This window comes from Vulpes lagopus, chromosome 1, assembly GCF_018345385.1.
Source record: "Vulpes lagopus strain Blue_001 chromosome 1, ASM1834538v1, whole genome shotgun sequence".
Lineage (NCBI taxonomy): Eukaryota > Metazoa > Chordata > Mammalia > Carnivora > Canidae > Vulpes > Vulpes lagopus.
The window spans coordinates 185106803-185125261 of NC_054824.1; the positions used below are offsets into that span (position 1 = coordinate 185106803).

At 64.9% G+C, this 18459-nt stretch overlaps 1 protein-coding gene across 1 annotated transcript in view; it reads left to right on the top strand.

Annotated features, from left to right (window-relative positions):
* Positions 1-13197, top strand: part of LGR6 (leucine rich repeat containing G protein-coupled receptor 6) — a 107064-nt gene extending 93867 nt beyond the window's left edge. The window contains exons 12-18 of the mRNA XM_041768876.1: positions 22-87; positions 1067-1138; positions 1435-1506; positions 2740-2865; positions 3553-3713; positions 6758-6838; positions 9283-13197. Of these exons, the coding sequence (XP_041624810.1) occupies positions 22-87; positions 1067-1138; positions 1435-1506; positions 2740-2865; positions 3553-3713; positions 6758-6838; positions 9283-10538 (1834 nt within the window). The 3' untranslated portion in view covers positions 10539-13197. The remainder of the gene's footprint in view (positions 1-21; positions 88-1066; positions 1139-1434; positions 1507-2739; positions 2866-3552; positions 3714-6757; positions 6839-9282) is intronic.
* Positions 13198-18459: the final 5262 nt, after the last annotated feature.

An 18459-nucleotide genomic window follows, 5' to 3' on the forward strand; every position in this document is an offset into this window, starting at 1 on the left:
CCCCACCTTATCCCCCCCCAGGGAACTGTCCCACAATCAGATCGAGGAGCTGCCCAGCCTGCACAGGTGCCAGAAGCTGGAGGAAATGTGAGTCGGGGCATGAGGCAGGGGAGGTGAAGGCATGAAGCCGGGCCGGGTTCGCGGGGAGGGGTCAGCGCACACGCTCGGACGGTTCTCCCTTCCCTGAGCCCGTGGAATCCAGGGGGTTGGTGCGGGGAGCTGGGCGGAGGCTCCGACACGACTTGTAGGGACCACAGACGCTGCACCCGGGAGCTGGCGCACGGACAGTCGGGGGGTGGCTCGCTCGGGGTCAGTAGCAGCGAGGGCAATGGTGACTAGGGCCGGCGGGGGCCAGGCCGGGTAGGGTAGGAGGCTGACAGCCCAGGGCCGCGGGGGGCGAGTGCCCCGGCTGAGGCCCCCCAGGTCCACACCCCCTTCAACACCTGCACGCTCGTACCCGGGAGGACGACCTAAGGCTCGAATCTGACGAGGCAGAAAAGCCACTTTGAAAATGCTCTAAGCTCTTTTCACCCAGCTTCTGTTTGTGCCAACGGGCCGGGTCCCCTGTGCTCGGGGTCTGTCCCCTGGGCCCAGGCAGGATAGGGGCGGGCGGGCCTGTCCCGTCCGTCGAGGTGCCAAGGGAAGGAGGCTCTTCGGCGCTGTGAGGCCCGGGCTCCGTCCCTTTCCGAGGGGCTGAGCCCCGAGCTGTGCCCCCAGCTGGGCCAGCGAGGGGTCACCCAGGGGCGGGGCGACGCTCTGCTGCTGGCCTGAGGTCGGGAGGCCCCGGGGCGAGGTTGGCTGGGCTGGGAGCCAGCCCGGTGGGAACCCTGGAAACCGACTCCCTTTCGGGCCACAGGGATGGTTTTGTGGCTTTGTCTCCTGACCCACTTACCCACGGCAACCGGATCCCCTCGTGCTCCCTTTAATTCTGGAGACTTCCGCGGGCCGGGCCCTTTTTTCCCGCGCCAGGAGAGGGGGGCTCCGCTTGCCTCCTCCCGGTGCGGGGGACGTGGACCCGAGCCGGGTCCGAGCCCGCGGGCTCATGCGGCCTCTCTCGCTGCCCCAGCGGCCTGCAGCACAACCGCATCGGGGTGATCGGAGCCGACACCTTCAGCCAGCTGAGCTCCCTGCGAGCCCTGTGAGTACCCGCAGCCGCGCGGTGGCCGTCCCCGCAGCCCGGGCCGCAGCGCGCTCTGACCCCCGCCCCCGCACACACCCAGGAGGGAGCCTCCCCGTCCAGCGGCTTCCCAGCCCCTTTCCCTGTGGCCACAGCCGGGTTGGGAGCCAGGCGGCAGGTGGCTCCCAGAGGGGCTGGAGGTCCCACCCCTGGGGCGGCTCAGATGGGGAGCAGGTGGGGGAGAAGCCGGGATGGGCGCAGCGAGCCCCCCCCCCCCCCCGCGCTGGCCGCGCCCGTGATGCCCTCCCTGCCCACAGGGACCTGAGCTGGAACGCCATCCGCTCCATCCACCCCGAGGCCTTCGTGACCCTGCGCTCCCTTGTCAAGCTGTGAGTGCTCCCTGCAGCCTCCCCCCGGGTGATGCAGCCCAGTGAGGATCGCGAGGCCGTGGGTGGGAGGGGGACACGCGGGACTGACCGCACATCCCGGGAGGCGGCCTCCCCCCTAATCAGTCATTCTGACGGTCGGCTTGACGGCCGTGGGGCCTGGTAAACAGAGGGCCTGGCTCCTCCACACCCTGGGACGGGGCAGCGGGTGTGGGAGCCCGGGCCTCAGCCCAGCAGCCCCCTGCATGAGCACCACCCCCGAGGGCTGCCGTCGAGCGGGTGGCAGGGGTCGCAGAGCCCCCCCCTTACACGGGAGGCTCACGGGGAGCGTGCGGCGCTGGCAGGGGCCTGTGGTGCGAGTTGTGTACTGCACAAGGGCTCCCGTGGGAGGGGGAGCCCGCTGCCTGCCTGCATGTCCTGGAGGCGCGTCCGCCCCATAGGACGCCTTTCTGAGTGACCCCCGGACTCCCTCGGGGCCAGCTCCAGGCCTGGCCTCGGGGGTCACGCAGCCCAGCCCCTCACCTCCCCGGGGAGGCCTCCAGGCCCGCAGCAGGGCCAGGGCCCGCCTCCCCGGTGCTCGCAGCCTGCCTCCCTGGGAGCGGGGCCCGGCCTCGCAACCTCGCACCTCGGTCTTCCCGCTCCTGTTTGCTCTGCTCCTGCCAGATCCGTAGGGTGGATATTTTTATCCCTTTGAAAGATGAGGACATTGAAACTCAGGCCAACGTGTGACTCCTGTTGGGCACAGAAGGAGGCAGGACAGCGCCAGGTTTCCTGCCTTCCAGCCCAGGCCCTTCCACGACGCACAGTCCGTGGTCCTGGGGTCTGCTCTGGGGTCCCGCGTCCCCTAAACGGCTCCGTGCGTGTCCCCCTCCCTGGACCGCAGAACCAGAGAGCAGCCCTGTCCAGCCGCCGACCCCGGCCCGTCATGTGGGCGGGACAGCAGGTGCCCCCAGCGGGCGCCCAGGGGCCCTCGGAGGGGGCTGCGGTCGGGGGGCCTGTTGCTAACTACTGGGACGGCTCGGCGTGACTTCGGAGCTGTCCCTGTGCGTCGTCGGCCCGCGGCGTCTGGGGAGTGAGCCCGTGAGCAGCGGTGCGGGGTGGGTGACGGCTGGTCCAGCTGCCGTGCCCGCCCTCCGGCCCTGGCACAGACGCGCCCGCCTCCCTGCTCCTGTCCTGTCCCGGCTGGGGTCCCCTGGGCCCTGCGCAGGCCAGTACCGCCGACCGCCTCTGTCCTAGGGACCTGACCGACAACCAGCTGAGCACCCTGCCGCTGGCCGGACTCGGGGGCCTGATGCACCTGAAGCTCCGAGGGAACCTGGCCCTGTCCCAGGCCTTCTCCAAGGACAGCTTCCCAAAGCTGAGGTGAGGCCCCCGGCCCTGGGCGGGTTGCCCCGGAGCCGCGGCAGAGGCCGTGGGGGCAGAGGGAAAACCGGAGGGCCCAGAGCCTGCGGGTCCGGCCGCTGCTGAGCAGGACGGGCCTGTGCCCCCGCCCGCCCAGCGGGTTCAGAGCGTGTCTTTCTGTCCCAAGCACCGGCCCGAGGGGACACCGAGAGCCCCAGGACCTCCCTGCTCCCTGCTGTCCCCAGGGCAGCGTCTCGGCCCCATGGTCACAGCCAGGCCCAGGGCGCCGACGGGTGGGGCGAGCTGCCCAGCAGCCCCCGTGCCAGTGACACGCAGGCCTCAGCCCGTGCGGCCCGAGCCTCCCGCCGCCGCGGACCAGATGCCCGGAGGCTCTGCCCCAGCCCTCGCAGGACCCCTGTCTCCTTGGACAGGAAGGAAGGGCGGCCGGCTGGGAGGGAGCAGAGCCGGGGACCGTGCGGGCTTGGGGGCTGCTCGCCGCTCAGGGCCTCCCGAGGGGACTCCAGCAACGGTGGAAAGTTCATCGTCCCGTTTCCTTCTCAGAGCAGTGAGGGAAAGACGGGCGGACGCTCGGCCCCGCAGAGGCTGTGAGGCGGCACGCGGGAGGCCGGCGGCCCGCACCGTCCTGGGACGCGGGTGGTCCAGGGCCCGGCGCCCTAAGCACTCCTAAGGCAGCCCCTCCGCCCCCAGGATCCTGGAGGTGCCCTACGCCTACCAGTGCTGCGCCTACGGCGTCTGTGCCGGCTTCTTCAAGTCCTCGGGGCAGTGGGGGGCTGAGGACTTCCACCCTGCTGAGGACGAAGCCCCGAAGAGGCCCCCCGGCCTGCTGGCCGGCCAGGCTGAGAACCACTGTGAGTGCGGGGCCTGGGCAGGCGGCTGGGGGCTGGGGCAGCCTAGGGGGAGGCTCGGGGCGGAGAGGGGTCGTGGCAGGGGCTGCAGGGGGAGCCCCAAGTGCCTGGGAGGTGAGCCCTGCTCACACCGCGGCCTGGGACGCCGCCCAGAGGTGCTTGGGGAGGAGCGGACGGGGCGACGGGGACAGCAGTGACGCTTCCACACCCGCCGCGCCCTCCGCAGCGCACAGGGTGCCTCCCGGCCGCGACACCGCCGTCCTTGCGACCCGCGCGTTCCCTCTCCACGCGGGCCCTTCGAGGGCAGGCCGCTCTCGGGAAGGACATCCACGTCCTGGCCACCCTGAGCCAAGCGGGGCTGAGTCAAGTCAATTAAGTGAAACCTGCTTAAAAGAAAAAAAAAAAAGGCCCCTCAGTATATGTCCTAGAGCCAAACGGGATCACGAGCGTCGCAGCCGTCCTGCCTCGTGGAGCCACCAGGGCCGAGGGGACCCTGCGGGGACGGGCCCCAGAGTCTGTTCCTGGAACCGCTGGGGTAAAAGGAAGGAGGGTGCAGGCGGGCAGCCGAGGGGACTCGGGGATCGTCACCAGCCGGTGTTTGGACAAAGGGCCGAGGGGAGCACTTCCAGCCCCTCAGCTGCACGCCTGTGGCGGAGCCGACGTAGAATCAGGAGGAAGCAACGTGGGGCCCCACGTGGGGTATTGGGCGTGTTTTCCAGTCTCTGACCCCCTCCATGTGGACCGTATGTCCATGGAGAAGCTGAACAGAAAAATCAAAACATAAGAAAAGCACCTTGTGGCGGTGTAGACGGACTTGGGGCCTGACCCCAACTGCACCGTTTACTGGTTGAGCTGCCTCGGCCACGCTGACCCCCTTAGAGCCTCGTTCCTTGTGTTTGGTCCGCGGATGAGAAGCGCAGGCACCTGGGGCCTGGAGGACGCAGCAGGTGCACCGCCGCGGGAGCCGGGCGCCTCCCGGCCTGGATGGGAGGGGGGCGTCGTCCGGACACGGCTCGCCCGCGGGGTGGGGGTGTCCAGGTGTCCCTCCCCGGGGAGGGTGTGAGGCCGCAGCAGCAGCCCCCGGGCGGCCGTCCCCAGGGAGGTCCGGAGTCGGCCGGCTGCACTCCCTCGGGGCTGCAAGGAGCCCCGGAAACTTTCCTCAGGCTCAGGCCTTGTAGGGCCCCAGGGCGCGGGTCGTGGGCGCCTGTGCCCCTCGGGAGCTGGGCCGGGCCCCCCACTTCCTGGGGGCTCATACGCCTGGAGGAGGAAGGCCAGGTGCTTCGCTGCAGCCAGACTCGATTTCCTCCCCGCCTGGACTGGTTATTTAACACCGTGGCCGTGACCCTCCAGCATGGTGGGCGGGGAGGCCGGGCCGGGCCGTGGGCATCACCCCGCAGAGCCTTCCCACCCCCCGGGACAGCACCCAACCGAACGTGTTCACCCTTTGGGGACGAAACAAGCCACAGGAGCCAAAGACGGGGACAGGCGTGACGCCGAGTGACTGCTCCGTTACTTGTGCAAGAGAATGAGGCCGCGGGGCCCGGTCCCTGAAACCCACGCCCTGGACGGGCGTCCCTCAGCCAAAGCACTGAGCCACCCAGGGATCCCAAAAATCTCATTTGATTCAAACAAGTCACAGGGTTTCTCTGACGACGCGTTGGTCTTTCTCGCCCTTTCCTCGGGCGACGGGAGCTGCAGGGGCCAGACTTGGAGGGATCCGAAAGGACGACCCAGTCCGGCCCTTTCTCACGTCAGGGCCTCTCTGCTCCGGTACCTGGGCGGCAAGTCACACGCAGCTCACGCAGCCGCAGAGCTGCCCCGATGCCCCCTCCAGGGGCCCCCCCCCACCCCAAGATCGGCCCCTCACCTGGGAAGGCCTGACGGCTACTACATATCCGGGCTCTGGAGTCAGACAAACTGGTCAAGTTCTGCCCCGTCGTACTCCGGCTGGAGACCTCAGGAGAGCCACTTAAGGTCCGTGAGCCTCAGTTTCCTCATCGGCCCAATGGGTCCAGGCCTGCTTCGTGCACTGCCAGGAGGTTACTGAGACCACGAGGACGAGGATTCGCCGGCCCGGTGCGGGGGGCCTCAGGCCTCACCGTTACATCTGCGTGGCCGCTGACGGTGCACCCGACGGTGGACGCCTCCGTCCTCTTCCGTCCGCGTGGGCTCCCTGCAGCAGGACCACATGTTGCCGCCCCCAGGTCGTCTGCACTTGCCCGAGGCCCCACGGACGGGCGCTGCTGCAGCCCACGGGCCCTCGGCCCACCTCTCGGTCACCTACTGCAGCTTCCCCACGTGCGTCGGCACAGCAGGTGCAGCGCAAGCCCTTGGCCCGAGTCAGTCCCCCGGAGCCTTTGAGGGTTCAGGCAGCGGCCTCCAGCGCCCACGGTCCCTGTTCACGTCCTCTGAGCACAGTCCGGCTCCCTGCTCCATCACAGAGGGGCCCTTCCTGGGGCGCCGGGCGGCTCCGTCCGCTGCTGTCACTCTCTTGATTTGGGCTCAGGTGGTTGTGTTGGGGTCACAGGGTCGAGCCCTTCATGGGGCTCCACACTGGGCGCGGAGCCTGCCTGAGGTTCTCTCCCTCTGCCCCTCAACCCCAGTTGGTGCTCGCTCGCTCTCTAAAAAGCAAAACGATGTCCTTCCCAGCTCATGGTGTTCGCGGCCGCACCCGGAACGACAGCGGGGGACCGGGGGCTCCTGGGAGGCAGCCCTGCCCCGCGTCTGAGCCGCCCGGAGAACGAGGCTGAGGGGGGTGCGCGACAGGCTGACTCAGAGCTCGAGGCGGCCTCCCTCCCACGCCACGTTTGCTGGGAAGAGCAGCCCGGCAGATAGTGGCGAGTGGGCCCGGAGCTGCACGGTCGCTCCCGAGAGTGGAGCAGACGAGCAGGGCCGGGGGGACGGCCTGCGGGGAGCGGCGTGCGTTGGGGTGACCGCTTGAACGGCCGGCCCTTTGGACAGACGTGGAGCTGGACGGTCCCCAGCCTGCGGCCCCCCAGCCCCCTGGCCTCCCGGCCCCCAAGCCACTTTGCGGTCTTGCCTCTCAGATGACCTGGATCTAGACGAGCTGCAGCTGGACACGGAGGACACCCGGCCGCGCCCCAGCGTGCAGTGCAGCCCCGCTCCAGGTGAGACGGGCGCGGGGGGCGGGCGGTGGGGGGGACGGGGAAGGCACAGCCAGCTACCTCCGCGAGGTGCCAGGCCAGCCCCCCACGGCTGTGACCACGGTTCAGGCACTGTCGCTGCCTAAGCACCCACATCCCGTGGGCTGCGCAGGCTCCTCCGGTGGTTCCTGGGGAGGGACCTGCAGGTCTGCCCTTGGTGGCGGGTGCTGCGGGGTGTGGGGTGCGGGCTGTGGGGGAGCCAAGCAGCCTGCCCAGACGAGCCCGGAGAAGGAGATGTTGGAGAAAGCGCCTCCCGGTGGAGGGAGCCCCGGGAAGGCGCTGTTGGCGGGTGCGCAGGGCGGCGGCTGGGGCGCTCCCTCAGGCGGCCTCGCAGAGGCCACGGCCTCCCGCCTGGACTCCCCAGGGTCAAACCCCGGGACGGGTCCCAGGCCCGTCCAGCCCTCGGGGGTGGGGGGTGGGGGGGAAGCGGCCTGGAGCCCAGCCTGAGGCCACCTCGCTGTAAGGGAAGGACGAGAATCCCCTTCCCTGTGTGCAGGGCGGCCAGCTGCTGAGCCAGGAAGCCGCTCGGCATCAACAGTGCTAGCCTGGGGGCGCAGGGCCGGACGGGGGGTGCCTCCCGGGATCGAGGCCGCGTTGGGGTCCCTGCAGGGAGCCTGCCTCTCCCTCGGCCCCTGTCTCGGCCTCTCTGGGTCTCTCATGAGTAGATAAATAAAATCCTAAAAAAAAAAAAAAAAGAATAAAATAAAGTGCTAGCCCCCCCCCCCCCCGCCCCAGGCAGTAGTGCATTGCTTAAGCCAGGAAGGAGCTGTTGGGGGAACAGAAAGCGGGGCACAGTGTGCTTCCCCGCGATGGGGAGCCCGTGTGCCTGCGTGTGCCCCGCCTGCCGCCTCCCCTCTGGTTCCAGCGCCCTCCCCGACCACCCCCCCCGCGCCCTCCCAATGATACCCCCCACCCTCCCCACCGACCCCCCTCCCCAAGACCCCCTCCCCCCCAGCATTGGTGGTGCACCTCCTGGTGCCAGCGCAGAGCAAGGGCAGGGGGGCCTCGCAGAAGCAGGTGGGTCCCCTTCTCCCGTGGAAGCCCACCCGCCTCGGCGGCCGCGGGACCTCACATCACGAACCAAAGACCCGGACGAGGGAACGAGGATGCTCCCTCCCAAAGGCGAAGTCCACTCGCTCTCGCTTTAGAAGCGGGTCATCCGGACACTCCGACAAGTGACGGGACATCCGTGCGGACCAGCTCCCAGCAGGCAGCCACGGAAAACGTGCCCTGCAGGAAGACGAAGATTCGGGGAAGTGCACACGATGAAATTTTTTAACTTGAAAAGTGGGAGTTAAAAACTACGTATGGAAAATCCCGATTCAGTTTAACAACTACATGCATTTTTGTGTTTTTTGTTTTTTGTTTTTTTTGCATTTTTTTAAAAAATGGAGACACTAAAATGAGCTCTTTCAGAGAGGCGGGATGATAAGCAGTTTTAATTTTTCCATGTTGTATTTTCCAAACTTCCTACAACATATTTTCAAACTTTTTCCATCTATTATGTGGTAGTCGGGAGAAAATACGTTTAAAAAGTAATTCCTGGGACACCCCGGGGGTCTCACCGGTTGAGCGTCCGCCTCAAGCTCAGGGCGTGGCCCCAGGGTCCCTGGATCGAGTCCCGCGTTGGGCTCCCCGCATGGAGCCTGCTTCTCCCTCTGCCTGGGTCTCCGCCTCTCTCATGAATAAATAAATAAAATCTTAACAACAAAAAGAAGTAGTTCCCACAAAAGCCTCTCAAGTTCCCAAGCTACTGGAAATACATTGCAGGACAGGAGTCTGAAGCCAAAGGAAATGAAGACATCATGCGTCCAAAGTCACCGGGTGATTTGAGGACAGAACCTGGGGGGGAGATGGGAAACAGCACGATCTCACCCATTTGTGCAAAACCAGGTTGGAAAAACCCAGAGTCATCTGCATTTTAATGCACTTACTGTGCTTTTCTTCCCAAATAGTGACGGCAGCCGGTTCCCGTCCCGGGGCAGGGGTGGCCCGGCCCGACGCCGCGTGGCCAGGCTCGCGCACGGGGGTCCTTTGTGGCTCGCTGGGCACGGGCTGGGCTGGGCCCCCGCAGCCACTCGTGCCTCCCGCCAGCCGCGCCCGCTCCGATGCCCCTCCTGACCTCTAACGGCTTCGGCCTTGGAGAGCGCCTTGCTGAGCGCGAGCCCGCCCTGGCTTCATGTGCTGCCCACTCGCACTTTGCGTACAGATGGGCCGACTGCGTGTTTCCGTTTGCCCCTCGGAAGAGCTGGGGTGCCCCCGCTCCCCCTGCCCACCTGGGAGTTCCCAGGGGCCAGGTCAGCCTCTGTCAGCCGGGGCTCCCTGAGGACGCGGGCCGTGTCCCCGCGCCCCAGGGCCCCGTGTCACGCAGCCTGCCGGAGGGTGACGTCCGGTCGTGTCTCCCGCAGGCCCCTTCAAGCCGTGCGAGCACCTCTTCGAGAGCTGGGGCGTCCGGCTGGCCGTGTGGGCCATCGTGCTGCTGTCCGTGCTGTGCAACGGGCTGCTGCTGCTGAGCGTGTTCGCGGGCGGCCCGGGCCCCCTACCCCCGGTCAAGTTTGTCGTCGGGGCGATCGCCGGAGCCAACGCCGTGAGCGGCCTCTCCTGCGGCCTCCTGGCCTGCGTGGACGCCCTGACCTTCGGCCAGTTCGCCCAGTACGGAGCGCGCTGGGAGACGGGGCTGGGCTGCCGGGCCACGGGCTTCCTGGCGGTGCTGGGGTCCGAGGCCTCGGTGCTGCTGCTCACCCTGGCCGCCGTGCAGTGCAGCGTGGCCGTGTCGTGCGTCCGGGCCTACGGGAAGGCGCCCGCCCTGAGCAGCGTTCGCGCGGGGGCCCTGGGCTGCCTGCTGCTGGCTGGGCTGGCGGCCGCCCTGCCCCTCGCGTCCGTGGGCGAGTACGGGGCGTCCCCGCTGTGCCTGCCCTACGCGCCCCCCGAGGGCCGGCCGGCCGCCCTGGGCTTCGCCGTGGCGCTGGTGATGATGAACTGCCTGTGCTTCCTGCTGGTGGCTGCTGCCTACATCAAGCTCTACTGCGACCTGCCGCGGGCCGACCTGGAGGCCGTGTGGGACTGCGCCATGGTGCGCCACGTGGCCTGGCTCATCTTTGCCGACGGGCTCCTCTACTGCCCCGTGGCCTTCCTCAGCTTCGCCTCCATGCTGGGCCTCTTCCCCGTCACCCCCGAGGCCGTCAAGTCCGTGCTCCTGGTGGTCCTGCCCCTGCCTGCCTGCCTCAACCCCCTGCTGTACCTGCTGTTCAACCCCCACTTCCGGGACGACCTGCGGCGACTCTGGCCCTGCGCGGGGACCCCGGGGCCCCTTGCCTATGCTGCCGCCAGCGAGCTGGAGAAGAGCTCCTGCGACTCCACCCAGGCCCTGGTGGCCTTCTCTGATGTGGATCTCATTCTGGACGCTTCCGAGGCTGGGCGCCCCCCCGGCCTGGAGCCCTACGGCTTCCCGTCAGTGACCCTCCTCTCCGGTCAGCAGCCGGGGGGCCCCAGGTCGGAGGGCAGCCACTTTGCGGAGCCAGAGGGAGCCCACTTTGGGAGCCCACCGGCCCCCGGGGATGGAGAACTGCGGCTCAGGGCCGAGGGAGCCGCGCCCGCGGGTGGGGGCTCGTCAGCGGGCAGGGCCTTGCAGCCCGCGGGCCCAGCCTTTGCCTCACACTTATAGATGTCGGTCCTGGCTCCTCGCCCCCTCTTCCCTTCCCCGTCCTCCCAGCCGCGAGTGACGGCTGCTTGTGTAATAAACTCCCGGACGTGTGATCCGCAGCGGGACGGCCCAGCGCCTGAGCCGCGGCTGCAGCGGTCTCCTCTGCGTGGCCGCGGCCGGCGTGTGCCTCCTGGCCTGGCTTCCCGTGGCCTCCCCTGGCCGTCGTCCCTGCCCTGCCCGACGCCGGGGGCCGGAGATCTCAAATCTGTCTTCTTGAGGGAAACGAGGAAAGCACAAAACAGTGTAGGGGGGTGCCGAGCGGGTCAGGGGTCAGGGGGCAACGGGCAGGGGCACCTCTCGGAGAGAGCCCTATAGGTGACCTGCCGGGGCACTTGGGCATCTGCCCTTTGACTCGCGGAGCACACCGCGCTCGGCGTCCCGTTAATCTCGAGCTGGGCCGCGCAACAGGACGTGGCCGAGTCAGCCGGGAAGCTCTGACGGGTTCCGTCCCCCTTCGCCGTGCGCGGGGCACGTTAGAGCAGAGCCCGCGGGGAGTCCGGAGCCGCTGTTTAATCCACCGCCCCGGATTATTTGACAGCAGCTTTCGGTTTGTCTGGTTGGTTTTCACGGGGCATCTGCCAGGGCCTCCCAGAGTCAACGGTGCTCTGTCGCGGGGCACCCTCGAGGCCCTCGTTGGGCCACCGCCTGCTGCTACGGGGACATCTCAAGCTGCCGCCTTTCCTGGAAACCCTGATGCGGGCGGTTCCACCGGGGGCTTGAGGATCCCGTCCGCCGGAGGAGACTGCACGCCCTACCCTCCGGCTCCTCCGGGTCCCCCGGGAAGGGAGGTCTCCTGCCCTCGCTGGAGAGGGCGTCCCTGGGGCCCGGCAGGGGACGCGCTGGGAAGCCCATGGCAGCCTGGCCTCCTGGCTCCACCGCGTGCCTGTCGCCTGCTCCCGCCACGGTCTGGCCCCTGCTCTGCACCCCGGGCCCGCTGCCTCGTGGGGCAGTGGCACAGGAGCCTCGGCCAGCAGCCTCGGGGTATCTGCGTTGCACGTACTGCTTTGTAGGAAGCGTCACAGGGCCACGGGCGCCCGGGCGCCCCGGAGAAGCACGACCCCCTGCCCTACGGTTTACAAGTGCCTCCGGGTGGCCCGGCGCTCGCACCCCAGACATGCAGGCCCTTCGTGCCAGGGCAAGGGGGGAGAGCTGGGACATTCTCGAAGACACGAGAAGGGAACCCAAGGCTCAGGAAAGGGGCCCCGCCATTAAGACAACTGAGAAGGTTTGTGCCTGCCCCGAGCATCTCCCCCCCCCACCGTCCCCGCCCCCCCTCCCCCGCTCTCTTAGGGCCCAGGGGAAATCCTGACACGAGTCCAAGGGCCGCCTGCTGCTGCGGAGGGAGGCAGAGGGTGGGAGGCGCTTGCCCATTTCTCTGTCTGACCGCGGAGCCACCTGGACGCTTCCCGGCTCCAAGGCAAAAGGTGCTGAGCTTGACCTCAGGGTCCTGGCCCAGGGACTGTGCACCTGCTGGATGCGGGGAGCTCCCTGTTTCATGGAGGACGAGTCTGCTCTGCTTTGGGAACCCAGAGCCGGTGACTGTCATGAGGAAAGTTCTCCGAGGTGCCCTAGGGATGACAGCGTTGGTGTGATTTGGGGGATCGCAGGTCACCCAGGCTCCTCCGCACGGCCACCCCCCACCCCATGGGATCGTTTCCCCCGGAGTGGGAGCCAGTGTTGCATGGGATGTGGAGCGAAGTGGCCTTGTGTGGGAGGTTCAGGAGTCGTGGGAACAGCCCCCCGCAGGTGGCCTCTGGTGTGCAAAGGGCGCAGGTCTGTTGGCTGCAAGCTCTGGGGTGGCACCACCGTCCCCATCATTTACTTCTAAAGATCCGGGTGTTGGCCAAGCCTGGCCCTCCCGGGCGGAGCGGGGACATGGGGGCACTGGCGGCGTTTGCTGTGACCTGGTTTCATGATTTGGGAAGCCTTGTCCATGTGGCACATTCACCTGAAAGCAGGTGGCGAAGTAGTTTCGTTGTTCCCGGCTTCCTAGCCAGGCCGTGTGTCCCTCTTGGGTCATCCCCGGTCATCCCTAGAGGACGCACAGGTTTCATATGCCTTTGACGACACAGAAAGTCAGACGCCAAGTAATCCAGCGCATGTGAAACCGTCCAGAACGGTGTCCGCGGGTGGAGTCCACGCAAAGGGCCGTGGCGGTGGCGATGCTGGAACCGCTGTGCCCCGCCCGCCAGCTGTGCCCACCTCGGTCTCCTCGCAGACCGACGTGCAGAGGAGAACCTTCTGGACCGGGCCGCGGCCTTGCCAGCACCTCTGCGCACATCAGGAGCAAAACAATCCAGGTCTGAGACTTGAGGACCATGGACTAACCGTCCCCTGGCCTCCCTCTCCCCGTTTCTTGCTCCCCAACCCCCTTCCGATGCTCCTTTTCCGGGAAGACTGCGAGGTCTAAGGACCGCGGGAGGCGGAGGAGGGAGAGTTGCGGGCCGCAGGGGCCTGAGTACTGAGGGTGGCGGGAGCCGCTGGGGCCTGTGGTCCCTCCTGCACCACCTCCTCCAAGGCCTCGGGGCCCGGCCCAGGCCCTCCGCAGCTGTGTGAAGAGTGAGACGCGTCCAGATGTAAATGTTTGGAGTCTTCTGTATAATAAAGCGCCAGCGACGTATCACGTGCGTCCCTCGGCTCTTTTCTGTGGCCACCCGGGAGCTCTGCGGGGCGCAGCGGGGGGCGGGTGCCGGGCGCCCCGGGACGGCGGCGGGGCCGGGGTCAGTGAGCCTCCGTGGGCCGCCCGCGCCTCGCCACCCTCGGCGGGGCTCCTCACCCCGGGATGCAGGAGGCTCCCTCGGAGTCTGGTGTTTGAATACGTGGCACAGTCGCGTGGTAAAAATAAAGCGTATCTGCTCCACAGTCCCCGCCAGCCGCTTCAGCCCTCACTGGTCACCAGTTAGACGTTTCTTACGCGTCCGCCCAGAGTTGCTTCCTGCACACGCCAGGTGCGTGTGTCCTCGCTCCCCTCCAGCCGGGTCGCCAACCACATGCTGCTTCTGCCCCTCACCGACCCGCAGAGCTCAGACATCCTTAGACATCAGTATAGAATGTGCACGTGCTCTCGCTCTCCCTCTCGCTCTCCCTCTCGCTCTCCCTCTCTCCCTCTCTCGCTCTCCCTCTCTCTCTCTCTCTCTCTCTCTCTCTCTCTCTCTCTCTCTCTCTCCCTCTCGCTCTCCCTCTCGCTCTCCCTCTCTCCCTCTCTCGCTCCCTCGCTCTCTCAGTATCTCATACGTCCTACACAGATGTGGCCTAACTTTATCCGTCCCCCCCCCCTCCCCCCCCCCCCCCCCCCCCATGGAAATGTGGTTCGCTTGATCTTTTGCTTCTACAAACACTGCGACAAGTAACGGGGGAGGCACCTCATTTACACACGTGCGTCTGTAAGACGCATTACCAGACGTGCCATCGCTGGGTCGAAAGAGAGTTCTAGATCGTGTTCCTTAAGTAGTGGAGCCAGACGTGTGGGCGCCACGGTGCGCTGGGTGGGTGCACTGGGACTCCAGGGCATCTGGGCCTCGGGGGCACAGGGACGGGTGTGTGGGGCCTCGGGGGTGCTGGGACTGGGGGGCTCGGGGAAGTGGGGGGGCAACAGGTGTGTGCGGGGCCTCGGGGCACAGGGATGGGTGTGTGGGGCCTCAGGGGCGCAGCGTGGGGGACGGGTGTGCGTGGGCCTCGGAGGCACCGATCCTGGGGGGCTCAGGGGCACTGGGGCTGCGGGGCCTGGGAGCCACGTGAACCCGCACCGCTGGGCCTCCGGGGCGCCTCCCCCGCCGCACTCCCTGCAGCCCTGCCACGTGGGCCTGGACGCTGCCCTGAGCCGCCCTGGGTGCTCCCTGACCATGTGGCGGCCGTGGAAGGCAGCGGCCCTTGCAGGAGGGCAGGTTCCAGGCGCCAGGAGGAGACCCGGAGGCAGGACGGGAGCCCTGTGCCCGGGGAGCGTGGGGGCATCACTGCCCCGCAGAGGCGCTGATGTTAACGACGACGGTGTCTGGGGTAATAGCATCTTCCCCGACCTCACCGCTTCCTCCAGCTCGTGGCTGTGCCCGCGGCCCGGACCCGGGGCTCCTCAGGCCCCTGTGCACCCTCCGCTTCCTTGGCCCCGGAGCCGCACCGCCCTCCCTCCATGAGGTGGCACCCGAGGCCGGCTCCCGCGTGGGCCCGGGGCGTATGGGTCAAGGCTGGTCCTCCGATGGGGCCGCGGACAGGCGTGGTGGTCGCAGCTGGCCTCCCCTGGCAGTGGACGGCTCGCAGGCAGGCCCCCTGGGACCCCAGCCTGTTGGACGCACCCACCGTCGTGGGGTCAGCCCTTCCCACAGGGCCTCGCACACAAGGTGCTCAGTTAACCTGGGGGGGTCACAAAGGTAACATATCAGGTGGGGGGGAGAATGGAAAGGGCAGGTGACAAGGTAGCCAAGGCCACCTCACCTGTGTCATCACGAGCCTGACACCGGCGGCTGTGTCCTTGGATCCCACAGGTAGTTTGAGAAGCGCAGGACGGCCAGATGTCAGCACCTGCAGACACGTGAGGCCAGGTAAGCTCCCTCCTATTTTGTAGAGGAGGAAACCGAAGGAGAGGAGCTGCCCATTGGCCCACAGCTACTCTCGGGGAACCGAGGAGACAGAGCTTCAATACTGGAGCAGCGTCCATACGGTCATGGGCGATCCGCGGAGGGAAGCCTGGACTTTCCCCCCGAAGGGGCCACTTCACCACCTGACCCTGTTGGGGCAAGTGCCCCAGACACAGCGCCCAGGTCGGCAGAGAGCCTAGCAGATGAGTTGGAACTTAGGGCCACCACCACCAGCACCTCCTCCCGTCCCCAAGAGGAAGTTGCCTCTGATGGGAGGTCTGGGAGAAGGATCCGTCGGCAGGGCCTCTCCTGAGGCTGGTGGCCAGGTCCTGCTTAAAGGATGCAGACCGTGGGAGGAACGGGCTGTAGTCCAGTGAGGCTGCGGGTCAGGGGAAAGGCAGGCACGTGACGGGGAGAAGCCTGGAGCAGGGCCGGGAGGGACACTGGACAGCCTGTCATCCTCGACGGGGACTGAGAGCTGGAGCCAGGGATGGGCACTCGGTGGGGCCGTGGCGGGAGCCGGGGCAACTTGCCAAGAAGCTGGGAGACAGCGGGGTCTGCGTCCCTCACCCCGGGCCCACCCGGCCTCTCCCGGGCTCCCCTGGCAGCCCCGGGCAGGACTCTGGGCCCGGAGCAGGTTCGGAAGCCGCAGCCCCCTCCCCCCTCTGCTTTCCCTCCCTCGGGCCCCCTCGACCTAAACAGGACAGCCTGGGCACGGGGGCCACACGCTGATGGAAAAATACACACTTGGCTGGAAAAGGAGCTTTATTTGTGTGTGTTGAATTCCCACAGCAGCCGAAGGATAAATCGCTAGTCCCCAGCCTTCGCGTAGAGACTGCCCACAAGGTGGGTGGTAAAATCTGGTCTTATTTAGATAGCTTTTGGGGAGAGGTGGGGAGAGGGAATGGGGGCAGCAGGAGAGGGGAGCTTGGAATCTGCAGTGTTTATATGATCAGTCACGGATGTCATCTCTCCTCTTTAATTAGGGGTTTGTAGCTGGGGAACGGCTCAGCTCGTCCTAGGAGCGGGGCAGACTGCGTAGGCAAGGGCGCAGAACCACTCTTCGGGGCCTAACTGTGCTCGCACCACTGTGTGTCCACCCCCAGCCCCCAGCTAAGCACCCAGGAATGTCAGCACTGTGCCAGGCCCTGTCCTGGGTGCTGCGTGCATCATCTAGTCAATCCTTACAGCCACCTCCTGAGCTAGGTGCTACCGTTATCCCCATTCTGTGGGGGAAACCCAAAGCCCAGGAAGATTGAGTAGCATACTGGGGGCACGGAGCTGGTAAGCAGCCCTGCAGGGGCTCTCTGTGGGCTCCTTGACCCCGGTGTCCATGCTTTTAACCCTTTCCCGGCGTTCCTGGGGTTGGAGGTAGGGACCTGGGCTTTCCTCATTCCCATTTTCTGTCATTTCTGCTCTCTAGCCCAAGTCCTCTGTATTTGCCAAGTCAGAGATGGACAGATGAGTTCTAATCATTTTTGGCTGTTTTTCTTACAATTAGAAGTTTCTTGCTGCCCCTAGAGCCCCAGGACTTGGAATCGGAGAATGTTCACACAACGGACACGTTTTCTGATAGGTACAAATGGCATGAATAGAGTCAATCAGGGTAATGGGCTACAGGCTGGGGTGCCCGGGACTTGAGGTGCTCCTTTAGGATGGGCTAGACAAGGACTTTCTGGGGTAGCTCCAATCGAACCGAGACCATCATGGACGATGTAGAAATCCCCGAAGGAATGAGCTAGGTGTGTTCAGGAGCTTGGAAGTGGCTTGTGTGGCTGGAGTGTGCTGGATGGGGGTAGAGGGTTTGCTGTAAGGATGGATGGATCAAGCAGGGCTCGATCAGGGTCTTCTGGCCCAGGGAAGGAGACTGGATTTTTTTTTTCCTAATTTGAAAAGGAAGCCATTCAGAGGGGTTTTAAGGAGGAAAGTGAAATCCGGCCTTTACATCATCAAAAGATTATTCTTGCTGCGGTGAGAAGCATAGACTGTGGAGGGTGAAGGCTGGAAGCAAGGCGACGGGGAAAGGCTGCGACTACAGTACAAGGCAGAGGAGATGGCTTCAACCAGCGTTAGAGGAGGAAGTGGCCGGTGGAGCCGCCCAGACCTGGTAAGGGGTCAGTTGTGTGGGAGGTTTGGCCCATACCAGGGGCTCCTTCCCTACAACTATTCCAAGTCCGTCTTCTCTTTCATGTCTGGCTTCCGACCCTGCTCCGTCAGCACATGGCATTTCCCTGACCACAGCGACTGGCTTCAGGGTGGTCCAATCACAGGAGCTTGTGCTCCGCGGCCTGCTGGGTTTGAATTAGAAAGTCCTGAACTACATAGTCCTGACTGCTGCTGGGAGTCACTCTGGACGGGGAGTATGGTTACTCCGGATGGCAGGTGGAAAGACTGACATCTTGGTATCGCTGGGCCTCTGGACACACCAAGCCAGATGCTCATCCTACCCCTTCCATTTATTCCATTAGAACGTCCTTGTCGTACTGTCAGCAGTCTGAGTTGCATTTCACAACTGAAGGCATCTCAACTGATACACTGGGTTATCGAGGAACCCCCCAAATCTGGCTTAAGTATGCATGAGCATAGGACAAAAGACTGGAATAAAATCATTTCTGGGCCTTAAGAAGAAAACTAATTTTGAAAAATGGGTTCAAGGATTCTGGAGAAGTTGGAAGTTGATGAAGTGGGGGAAACAAAAGAAATTTGTATTTTCAGTTTATGCCATCATGTCGTTACTGGATTATATAAATTCACACTTCTTGTTTTGTTTGCCTCGTGTCCAATACCACCCGTGTTCTGCGGCAGGCTGTGTGAGCGAGGATACGAGATAACTGACTCACAGGTGGAGGAGTGGAAACTGCCTGTTCAGAGATGTACTAGTTTACGTACCTGGTGCCCAGCCCTAGATATACAATCACTGCACTGCGATAAAACTGCTACCCTGGGATATGGACAGGGACATTACAGTCTTTATTTTTCTACCCAGGACTCCTAATATCTACATTCCTCACAAAGTCTTTCACTGAGCACGGGCAGCCTCTTTCCACTTCAACGGATTTCTGCTCGAATCTGCTTTCTCTGCCATCTCAATAGAATAATAAAGTCCAAGTAGCTTATAAAATCGTGATTATAAAAACCTGGAGATTCAAATTTGGCACCTGTCAAGAGTAGTACTTGCCATGAAATGAGGCTAGAGATAGAAATTGATTACAAAAATCCCTATTCATGTCTGATTTTTTTCACCATTATATTCTCAAACACTAGCACAATACTTGGTACGTAACAAGTAGTCAATAAATATTTATTACCAT